This window comes from Colius striatus, chromosome 21, assembly GCF_028858725.1.
Source record: "Colius striatus isolate bColStr4 chromosome 21, bColStr4.1.hap1, whole genome shotgun sequence".
Taxonomy (NCBI): Eukaryota; Metazoa; Chordata; class Aves; order Coliiformes; family Coliidae; genus Colius; species Colius striatus.
Genome location: NC_084779.1, coordinates 9,902,424 through 9,911,948, shown reverse-complemented (window position 1 = coordinate 9,911,948; position 9,525 = coordinate 9,902,424). Strand labels below are relative to the sequence as shown.

Sequence of the window (9,525 nt, the reverse complement as noted above, 5' to 3'; positions counted from 1 at the left end):
GATGATCCTTTCGGCAAAGGAAAGGTGCAGAGCCGCATGCTCCGGGGGAAGGTGAGGCTGAAGCAGCAGCTTTCGGACCCAAAGGCAGAGCTGCCTGTGCCAGGCAGGAGCAGGGGTGAGCAGCGGCCGCCCCTCCAGCCCCAAACACACACTGGAGGAAGCAATTCACAGGACTCAGATGGAGTCACAGCCCCTCATACAGCACAGGAACGTTTATTGAATTTGCCATGCTGAGCAACTTCACCTTGTGTTTCTCCACGTGTGACCCGATTCCACCTGATCCCAACATCATGTCCCTGCCAGCCCTGGGGTGCTGTGTGGGGCAGAGGGAAGGGGCAGCTGCACAGCAGGAGCCGGGCAGGCAGCCCCGGTGCTGCGGCGCTGGGCCCAGCAGGACACGCAGCGCTACGTGGCACAGTCAGTCCTTGGGAATCGTGGTCGCTATAATGAGCGACTGCTCCATCACATCTGCCGTGGAGAAGTTCTCGTTGGAGCAGAGCCTCTGCACAGGGAGCTCCTCGGGCAGGGAGCTGCGGGCCAGTGACTCCACGATCACCTCAGCCGAGCCCACCTGCAGCTCGGGGGGCGGCTGCAGCGCCACCACCACGGCCTTCTCGTCCTCGATGACCAGGTTCCGCAGCTTGCGCTGGCGGGGGCTGTAGTTCTCCACGCGGTCGTGGATCTCCATGTGGCGCCTCAGGTGAGCCTGCAAGAGAACGTGCGGCGGGGCCGGTGCGGGGGCTGCCCGGCTGCCCCGGGGCCCTGCGGCCCAGGAGGCCTCACCTGCCGCGTGAACTTGTACCCGCACTCGGTGCACTCGAACTTCCTCACGCCCTTGTGCCGGCGCACGTGGACACGCAGCTGTTCCACGGCTGAGGAGGGAGGGAGGGAGAGCCCGCTGGCAGGGGCACCGCGCCACACGCGCTCCCCGCCGCGCCAGCCCGCGCTAGGGGTGGGGAGTGGTCTGTGGAGGGGCTCCACGCCCCTGCCGTTACCTTTGAACGTCTTCCCACAGATCTGGCAGAAGTGGGGCCTCCCCTCCTGGTGCCGGCTGGTGATGTGCCTCAGCAGCGGCCCCTTCTCCGTGAAGCGCTGGTCGCAGAACTCGCAGCTGAAGGGTCGCTCCCCGGTGTGGGTCCGGTTGTGCTTGTCCAGGCTGGCTGCAGGGTACGGGGAGTGGGAGGAAGCGGCACGTCAGCAGCACAGCACGGCCCGGCGCTCAGGCGTGAGCCCGGGTGCGGCGCGGCCGGTGCTGCGAGGGAGGCAGGCTCCAAAGCTCCCCCGCGGCAGCCTGCCGGCCCAGGTAACCGCTGCTACCCGAAGGTACCGGGCCTGTGCCCTCCTCGGCATTAGCACACGCAGGCAGGCGCGTGGCTCTGCTCCCCCGGGCAGGAGAAGGTGTTTGTGCAGCACAGCTGCTTCCGGGAAGCGCTGGATGCTGCAGCACGGCGCTCGCCGGTACCTTGTGTGCGAAAGGTCTTGCCGCAGAGGTGGCACTGGAAGGGCTTCTCGCCCGTGTGCGTGCGCAGGTGCATGTTGAGGTTGGCTTTCTGCGTGAAGGCGTGGTGGCAGAACTCGCAGACGTAGGGCCGCTCGTTCCTGCAGGCAGGGGAGACGTTACCTGCACCTCTGCCAGCTTCAGCCCCTCGGGTCAGCTGCTGCTCCTCACCCTACGTCCTTGTCATTAAATCCTACTTCGACCATCTCAAACTTCAGCACTTTGGAAGCCCACAAATGCTACTCTGCAGCCACTGGCTCCCAAGCCGGAGCCTCCCGCCCCTCGGGCGTCACAACCAGCCCAGGAAACAGAACACTCACTGGGGACAGGGGTGAAGAGCAGCTGCTGGCGCACACTTGCTGCTCCAAGAGCAGAAATGAGCCGGGCTGGTGAGCTCCAGCACCACCTGCATTGCTACGGTCACACGCTCAAGAGGAAGTGCCAACAGCCTGCCCTCCCTTTGGGAGTGAGAAGAGCAGAGTGCAGTCAGGGGCCCTCAGAAGATTTCTGTCACAAGCACCTCCAGGAAGGGCACTTGCTGCCCTCCAGACAACTCCTGTCCCCAGCACCACTCAGCTGGGCCCCTGGGAGAAGCAGCACAGCCAGGACAGACAGAGGGACAGAGGGGAGGATGTGGGTACCTGTGCTTGGCCTTGATGTGCATCTGCAGGCCGTTGCGGCTCGAGGCCCTGTGCCCACACTCCTCGCAGACAAACAGCTTCTCTCCCCGGTGCTTGAAGGCCTCGTGCAGGCGCAGCTCTGTCCGAGACAGAAAGCACTTGGAGCAGGTCGAGCACTGCAAGGCCACAAGAGAGCATGAGGTTAGGCAGCTGGCCCGGCACCGTTTGGCGTGTGCCCACGGCAGCCCCGGCCCCAGCCCCGTGCTGGGGCACTGCCAGGAGGAGCAACCTGCCCCCAGCACGCCAAGGGAGATGGGACAGTCCCACACCCGCTAAATGCTGGTCAGTACTTGGGTCCACCATCCAAAACAATGCTGAGGGCTGCTCCTGTACTCCAAAAATCTGTTTCCAGCAGCTCTCTAACTGCCCACCCAGCTCAGCAGAGCCCAGGACACCAGGCTCCATCCTCCACGCCTGAGCACAGAGGTTCCTCCCCCCAGCCCGGCCGCCTGCCCGCTCTCCCTACCGCGTGGGGCTTCGGCGCCCCGTGCAGCTTGATCATGTGGCTCTGCAGGTCCTTCTTCTGCATGAACTGCTGGGCACACGAGGAGCACTGGAAGACAGGAGAGGAGGCTCAGCTTCCAGCTGTCCCCGCAGGCAGCTACACCAGCACAGAGAAGAACCCTCGGTGGGGCAGGACCCTCAGTGGGCTGTGTGGGGCAGGAACGGGGCTGCTGCGCCCAGGGCCAGAACGGCTCCCTCCCTCACGGTCCTTCACACCAGCATCAAGCGCAGGCGCTGCTGACCTTGTACGGCATCTCCCCGGTGTGTGACACCATGTGCAGCCGCAGCTCCATCCGCCTCTTGAACACCTCCTGGCAGACCGAGCACGTGAAAACCTGCAAGGGCCGGGAGCCGTGGGCTGCTGTGGCACTGCGGGTCCCACAGCCCAGCGCCACAACACCGGGCTGACATTCGACCCAGGCCCGGCAGCACATGAGGAATCCTGTGCTTGAGAAGCCGCCAGGGAGAGCTGCGCAGTGACCCACGGCCCGGGCTGCGGCACCGAGGCAGCTCCCGGCTCTACCTGCTCAGAGCGGTTCATGCAGTTCCTGGCTTCGTGTTCCAGGAGATTCTCTTTCCTGAAGTAACACTTGCCGCATTTGGAACATTCAAATGGCTTTTCTCCAGTGTGTTTCCTGCGGGAATACAAAGGGAGAGTGTCCATCACCACCTGTCCCGCAGCGGCCACGAACGACGGGCCCGGCCAGGGCACAGGGCAGGGAGAGGGAAGCAGCAGCAGCTTTCACACACCCCCAGCACCGACACTCAGCCGCCTGTGGTGAGGGCTTGGCTGGTGCCCCAAGCGCAGACAGCCGCAGGCAGGGAGACCGGCTCCCCAAAGCCTCCCTTTCGCGGGGCCGAAGGTTCGCTCCTTGCAGAGAAGCCAAGTGCGGCTCCTGCCCTCTCTGCAGGCACCTGCTTTGCTCCCAGTTACCTCGAGGCTCCCCTCACTCACCCCGGGCCCGTTGTGAAAGCCCAGAAGCCCCCTCAGAAGAGCCTCTCGGCACGTTCTTTTCGAGCTGAGCAGCTCCAGCTTCAGAAGCAGACGCCTGGGATGGCCGTTGCCTCTCAGAAGCATCTTGGAGGCACAACCCAGCCCAAAGCCACCCCAGCCCAAAGCCCTCCCAGCCCGGGGGGCCGCTGGAGCCCCCTTTTTTCCTCCCGGATGGCGCCGAGGTGCCAGAGCAGCCATGGGGCTGTCGCCCACCCCCCGGGGCCGGCAGGGCGGCGCAGACGCGAGGGAAGGAGAAGTCGGAGCGTTTACCTGTTGTGCACTTTAAGGTAATATTTGCTGAGGAAGGTTTTATGACATGTGGGGCACTCAACCGGCACCGCTGTACCTTTTCTGCTCCCCGGCGTCCCCGTGCTGCCGGGCGCCTTCCCCGGGGGGGGACTTTTTTCGCTCTGCACGACGCTCTCCTCGGGCACGGCCTCGGCGCCGCCGTCCCCCCGCCCGCCGCCCGCCGCCGCCGCGTCCGGGGCCGGGGGGGTGGCCTGCGAGGGAACAGGCGGCCGTCACCGCCCCTCCGCCGCCGCCGGGCCGCCACCCCCGCCCCCTCCCCTCCCGTCGCCCTCACGCACCGCCGGGCCGCCGGGCTGAGGGGAACGCGCGGCGGGGGCTGCGGCGGGGCCGGCGGCGCGGCGGGGCCGCTGGCGGGGCGCGGCGGGGCGGAAGGCGCGGCACAGCGCGACGGCGTCGGGCACGCCGAGCTGCTCGGCCGCGGACAGCAGGCGCGCGCGGTTGTGCGCCGTGAGCGCCAGGCGGCCCGTGTAGAAGAAGTCGAGCAGCAGCTGGAAGGTGTCGGCGAGGCCGTCGGGCAGCGCCACCGGGCCGCCGGGGCCGCGGGCGCGGAAGTAGCGCGAGCAGCTGGCGAGCACGGGCCAGTGCGCGCGGAACTCGCGGCCGCCCACGCCGAGCGTCGCGTCGCAGAACAGCCCGGCCGCGCGCTGCCGGTTCAGCTCGCGCAGGACGCGGACGCTGTGCGCTGCCGCCGCCGCCATGGCCGCGCCGCTACCGGCGCCGACACCGACACCGCGCGCCGGACGTGGCGCGGCCGCGCGCCGGAAGGGGCGGCTGAGGCGGCGGCGAGGGGGCGCGGCCCCGGCGGAGCGGCTGAGGCTGAGGGGGAGCGGCCCCGGCGGAGCGGCTGAGGGGGAGCGGCCGAGGGGGAGCGGCCCCGGCGGAGCGGCTGAGGGGGAGCGGCCCCGGCGGAGCGGCCCCGGCGGAGCGGCTGAGGGGGAGCGGCTGAGGCTGAGGGGGAGCGGCCCCGGCGGAGCGGCTGAGGGGGAGCGGCTGAGGCTGAGGGGGAGCGGCCCCGGGCCCCCGCCGTCAGGCGGCCGCGCGGCTCCGCGTATAGCGCTGGATCGCCATCTGGAAGTGCTCGGCCGTGTTGAGGCGCGGCCGCAGCAGGATGACGAAGGCCTTCGGGACGAAGTAGCCTCCCAGCAGCCCGACGAGCGTGCAGAGCCCGCCCAGTACCCGCACGGCCACCGCCGCCCGGCCCCGCACCGCGCCCTGCGTGCAGAGCACGGCGGCCGAGCCCGCGAGGTGCAGCAGCAGCCCGCACGTCAGGCACTTGGCCTCGCTGTAGCTGGCGGGCAAGTCCTTGCCCGCGTAGCCGAGGGCGAAGCAGCCGACGCTGAGCAGCACGGTGTAGGCGGCAGCGGCGGTCACCCCGCCGCGAGCCCCGCACTCCAGCAGCACCCGATCCACCGCCGCGTCGTAGTTCCTGCGCGGGGCCGAGGGCTGAACGGCCTCCGTGACCGCGCAGAACGCGGCCTGCGCCGCCGTGCTCCCTGCCACGAACAGCAGCGGGCCCCGGCGCCGCAGCCACGCCTCGTACAGCGCCGGCCAGCGCGCGTTCAGCTTGAAGATGCAGAGGATCTGGAAGGAGCGCGTCGCCACGCACGAGAGGCAGACGGTGACGCTGATGGTGAAGAGGGGGAGCCGCAGCACGCACGTGTGCCAGGTGGGCTCCCCGAAGTAGAAGAAGAGGCTGCCACAGGCACAGGCCAGAGCGGCGAGCATGAGGAAGCACATCCTTCCGCCCGCAGACTTGACCACGGGCGTGGAGGCGTGCAGGGCGAAGAGGCCGGCCAGCGCGGCCATCAGCGCCAGCAGCAGCACGGTGACGCTCAGCAGCGCCCAGGAGACAGGCTCCGACCAGGACAGAAACTTGACGGTGCGGTTGAAGCATGCCTCACTCCCTGCCGGGGCCCACTCGCCCGCCTCGCAGGACTGGCATTTGTAGAGGTCTGCAGGGGACACGAGCCCGGGGGGTGACAGAGGCACTCGCGCACCGTGGGCCCCGGTAAGAGATCAGCCCCAGCAGAGCACCCTGCCCTCGCAGCCCCCTAGGCTGGCTGCAAGAACTGCCAGCCCCTTGCATCCTGCTCCCTCCCCTTGGGCAACTCCAAGCCCCGAGGAGCAGAGAAGGGGACATTTTCCCAAGTGACCCCTCCCACGTCGCCCCAGTGGACTGCCCAGGAGTCCTTTGCTTGGGTTGAGGTGTGAGGCTGGGGGGAGCTCCGCAGGGTGAGCTGAGGCTCAGGGGTGGGTGGGCATTGGGCAGGAGGGGGTTCGTGCGTCCAGCAGTGACGTGTGAAGGCCGGGATGGGTCTGCAGCAGCCCTGCTACCGCAGGCTGGGCTGTGGGACAGCAGCACTGACTGGTTGTGCCTGGGCGTTCCCCACTCCCTCTGTCACCTGGAGCGGGTTGTTTCTGCCCCCTCAGCCCCACAGCATGGGCCAAGGCTGCCGGGTGACCAGCTGCCAGCAAGGGGTTTGTTGTTGTGGCCGGTGACTCCAAAGCAGGAGGTTGTGGCCACCTGTTCCAGGCAGGGACATTTCCATACGTCAGCTGCTGGTGCCGCCTGGTGAGTGCCAGCTGGGGCACAGAGGCAGCCAGCGAATCCAATTTCCCTGCCAGGGGATGTGGTGCAGGAAGCAGCTGCTAGGCCGGACCCGGACGTGCCTCGTGCCCCGGCCATGGGAGAAGGGCCCTGTGGGTCTGTCCCTGGCCCCAGGCTGCCTGGGCTTTGCATACCCTCGGGCAGCTGCAGCAGCCAGATTGGCCACGCTCAGCTGGCCCAGAGCTCTCCACTGACCATGGAGAGGAAGAGAGAGCAGGAGGGAAGGGGCTGGGGCAGCAGCGCTGGCAGTGTGAGCAGGGCAGGGGAGGGGGCGGCCCCGGGCGTACTGACCTGATCTGTTCAGGAAGGTTCCTGGCAGACAGGTCACGCACATGAAGCAGCATCGGTGCTGGTTCTGCTGCAGCCGCCTCTGCCCGGGCTGGCAGCGCTGGGAGCACAGCGAGGGGGGGGCCTGCGGGCGGCAGCGGGCTCAGGCTGGGGCAGCGCCCGCCCTGTGCCAGGGCACAGCGCGGCACATGCGGCTCTGGCCGGGGTGAGGGGAAAGTGAGGCTGCCTAAAGGTAAAGGAGGAGCCTTTGGGGTTCATGTGCCCTTTGGGGTTCATTGTGGAATGGAGATTCGCCCCACCATACCACCCATGTCTGCCCTCGCTTCTGTCGTGCTGTGGGCAAAGAGCCCAGGACTGGCTGTTGGGGATGTATCTGGCTCAGCAGTAAGAAATAAACAAGACCTGAATGCACAACAGTACCTGGCGATCTTTTGTGTGCCACAGGATCTTGTCCTGGTCAATGCTCAGCCTGTCAGGGTCCACATGGAAGGTTCCTATCACGCTGGCAGCCCAGCTCGGGCCACTCCAGTTCCACGTGATGACGTCGTAGCCTTTGTGAACGTCCCCATTGGCATCGAATGAGATGTGGCTCGTGTACAGAGTGAAGTTTACTTGCTTGATCTTCTGTAGGAGCTGCAAAACAGAGGAGTAAGAGCTAAGCCCTTCCCAGTGGCAAGACTCCATCCAAGTGCCTTGTCCCATGAGGGAGTTGTGCTCAAGGGCCCTGTCTCTGCTCTGGCTCCTCTTCCCAACCCCTCAGCAGACAGTGTGTGCCCAGCTGCAGAAAGTCCCTTCCAGGTCTCTGCAAGGGGCCGGTGGCAGAGGGACAGAAGTGATCTGGGGGCGGGTCTGGGATAGGTCCAGGCTGCTTTGGTCACGATGGGCAGCTGAAGCCCACAACAGAAGAGGAGACTTTCAGAGGGACAGACACCCGCTGGGCACAAAGAGGAAAATCCTTCCTTCCCTGTGAGGAAAGATCCTCATGGATCCTCTTCCACAGGGAAGGTCCTTCCTCAGGTTGCTCTTACCTGCCAGGGATAGACTCTGCCTTTGCTGCAGGCCCCTGAGGCACAGCCCAGCAGGTCGTGGAGGCCATGGGCCACGGCGTACACGGCCGAGTACACGTTGAAGGCGGCCTGGGCGTCATACACGTCAGAGGCAGCAGGGCAGCCGGGGCAGTGCTGAGTGCAGTCTGGCCAGGCGCTGTCCCCTCCTGCCCCGCTGCCGTGGGCACGAGCGGCCGCAGCCCGGTCCTCTGCCAGCTTCCACAACTCAAAGCGCTCCAGCATTGTGGGATCCGTCCTCTGCACCGCCATCCCGATCACCGAGCCAATCCTCTGGATGCCGGGCACCTGCCAGACTGCTGAGGCTGTGGACCAGTCTTCGGAGCCCACCCACACCATGCCCGTGACGTTCCTCTGCACCACCACCTCGAAGAAGAGGCGGGCGCTCCTCTTGTTGGCGAACACGATGGTGACGTTGACCCTGGCGTTCATGAGGGTCCTCACCAGGCTGTGGAGCTCGGGGCTGCCAGCGCCCGTGTTGCTGGGGATGGTGCCTCGGTAGGCGACGCACATGGGGCTGGCAGCCAGCAGCTTGTAGAGGGCATTGGAGCCATCCCTGCCGTAGGCGTTGTCGCTGCCCAGGAGCGCGACCCAGGTCCAGTGGAACTGCTGCAGCAGCAGGAGGATGGCCTTCACCTGCTGCGTGTTGCTGGGGACAGTGCGCAGGAACGAGGGGTACAGCTGCTTCAGGCTCAGCGCCTCCAGGGAGGCTTCATAGCTGATCTGCAAAGAGCCGGCAGAGAGGAGGCTGCGCTCCCGCAGGCAGCAGCACTCTGCAGAGCTACAGGCACGGGCAGCCCGTCTCCTGAGAAGGCTTGGGCCGAAACTGCTGCTGAGAGGGAAACCTTGGAAGGAGCCAGCTGTGCTTCCTGCCCGCCAGCTGACCGATGGATGCCCGGCTTCCAGCTCAGCCTGGCTCGGCTCCGAGCCCACCCTCCCTCAAACCGCCCCTCCTCAGGCTCCCTTTGCTCGCTCTGCCGGGGGAGCTGTGCTTACCTCCGGGACGAGGAAGAAGCCGAGGACGGCGGCAGTGCCGATGGCCAGCTCGGTGCTGTCGGGCCCGATGACAGCCACGGCCTCGGGCTCGTAGCGGCAAAGGGGGGGCAGCAGCTCGACCTCCTGCGCCCCTTTCCTGGCCAGGGCCCGCAGCACGGCGTGCAGGCTGGCGGACTCCGAGCAGCTGTCGTGGATGTCGTAGCCCAGGGTGACGTTTGGGAGGAGGGCGCTGGAGTTGTTGATCTCCTCCACGGTGAAGCGCATGGCCTGGGACAGGCAGTAGCCGTGTCTCCTGAAGCTGCCGGCGCTGTGCGAACGCAAAGGCGGGTTTCGGGCGGGGGGAGAAGGTGCGGTGCGGGAGCGCGGCGGGGCGCGGGAGCCGCACTCACGAGTCGCAGCCGGGCAGCAGCGGGCGGGCGGCGGGCGGCGCCGGGCCGTGCAGCGGGAACAGCCCGGCCAGCCGGTAATCGCCGCGGCGGCTGGAGGCGGCGGCGACGGCGCACAGGCACAGCCCGAGCAGGGCGGGCGGCGGCATGGCGGGGCGGCGCCGGGCGCCGGGCCGCGCCTCTTAACGCCGCGGGGCG

General features: G+C 67.3%; 1 protein-coding gene across 5 annotated transcripts; it reads right to left on the bottom strand.

Annotated features, from left to right (window-relative positions):
• Positions 1-184: 184 nt before the first annotated feature.
• Positions 185-9,476, bottom strand: LOC104559231 (taste receptor type 1 member 1-like). 5 transcript variants are annotated; one of them, XM_062012995.1, is made up of 14 exons: positions 9,331-9,476; positions 8,942-9,248; positions 7,910-8,668; positions 7,302-7,514; positions 6,885-7,005; positions 4,023-4,176; positions 3,206-3,317; positions 2,925-3,017; positions 2,645-2,731; positions 2,140-2,294; positions 1,463-1,599; positions 784-1,160; positions 572-706; positions 185-468 (listed from the first exon to the last, which is right to left on the bottom strand). In XM_062012995.1, exons 1-14 carry the CDS (start codon positions 9,474-9,476, stop codon positions 463-465), a joined length of 2,802 nt encoding a protein of 933 aa, XP_061868979.1. In that variant the 3' UTR covers positions 185-462. The 5 variants fall into 5 exon arrangements, 4 of the variants coding, with proteins under 4 accessions (XP_061868979.1, XP_061868978.1, XP_061868977.1 ...); XM_062012994.1 differs by having other exon boundaries at positions 185-706; positions 784-872; positions 996-1,160; XM_062012993.1 differs by having other exon boundaries at positions 185-706.
• Positions 9,477-9,525: the final 49 nt, after the last annotated feature.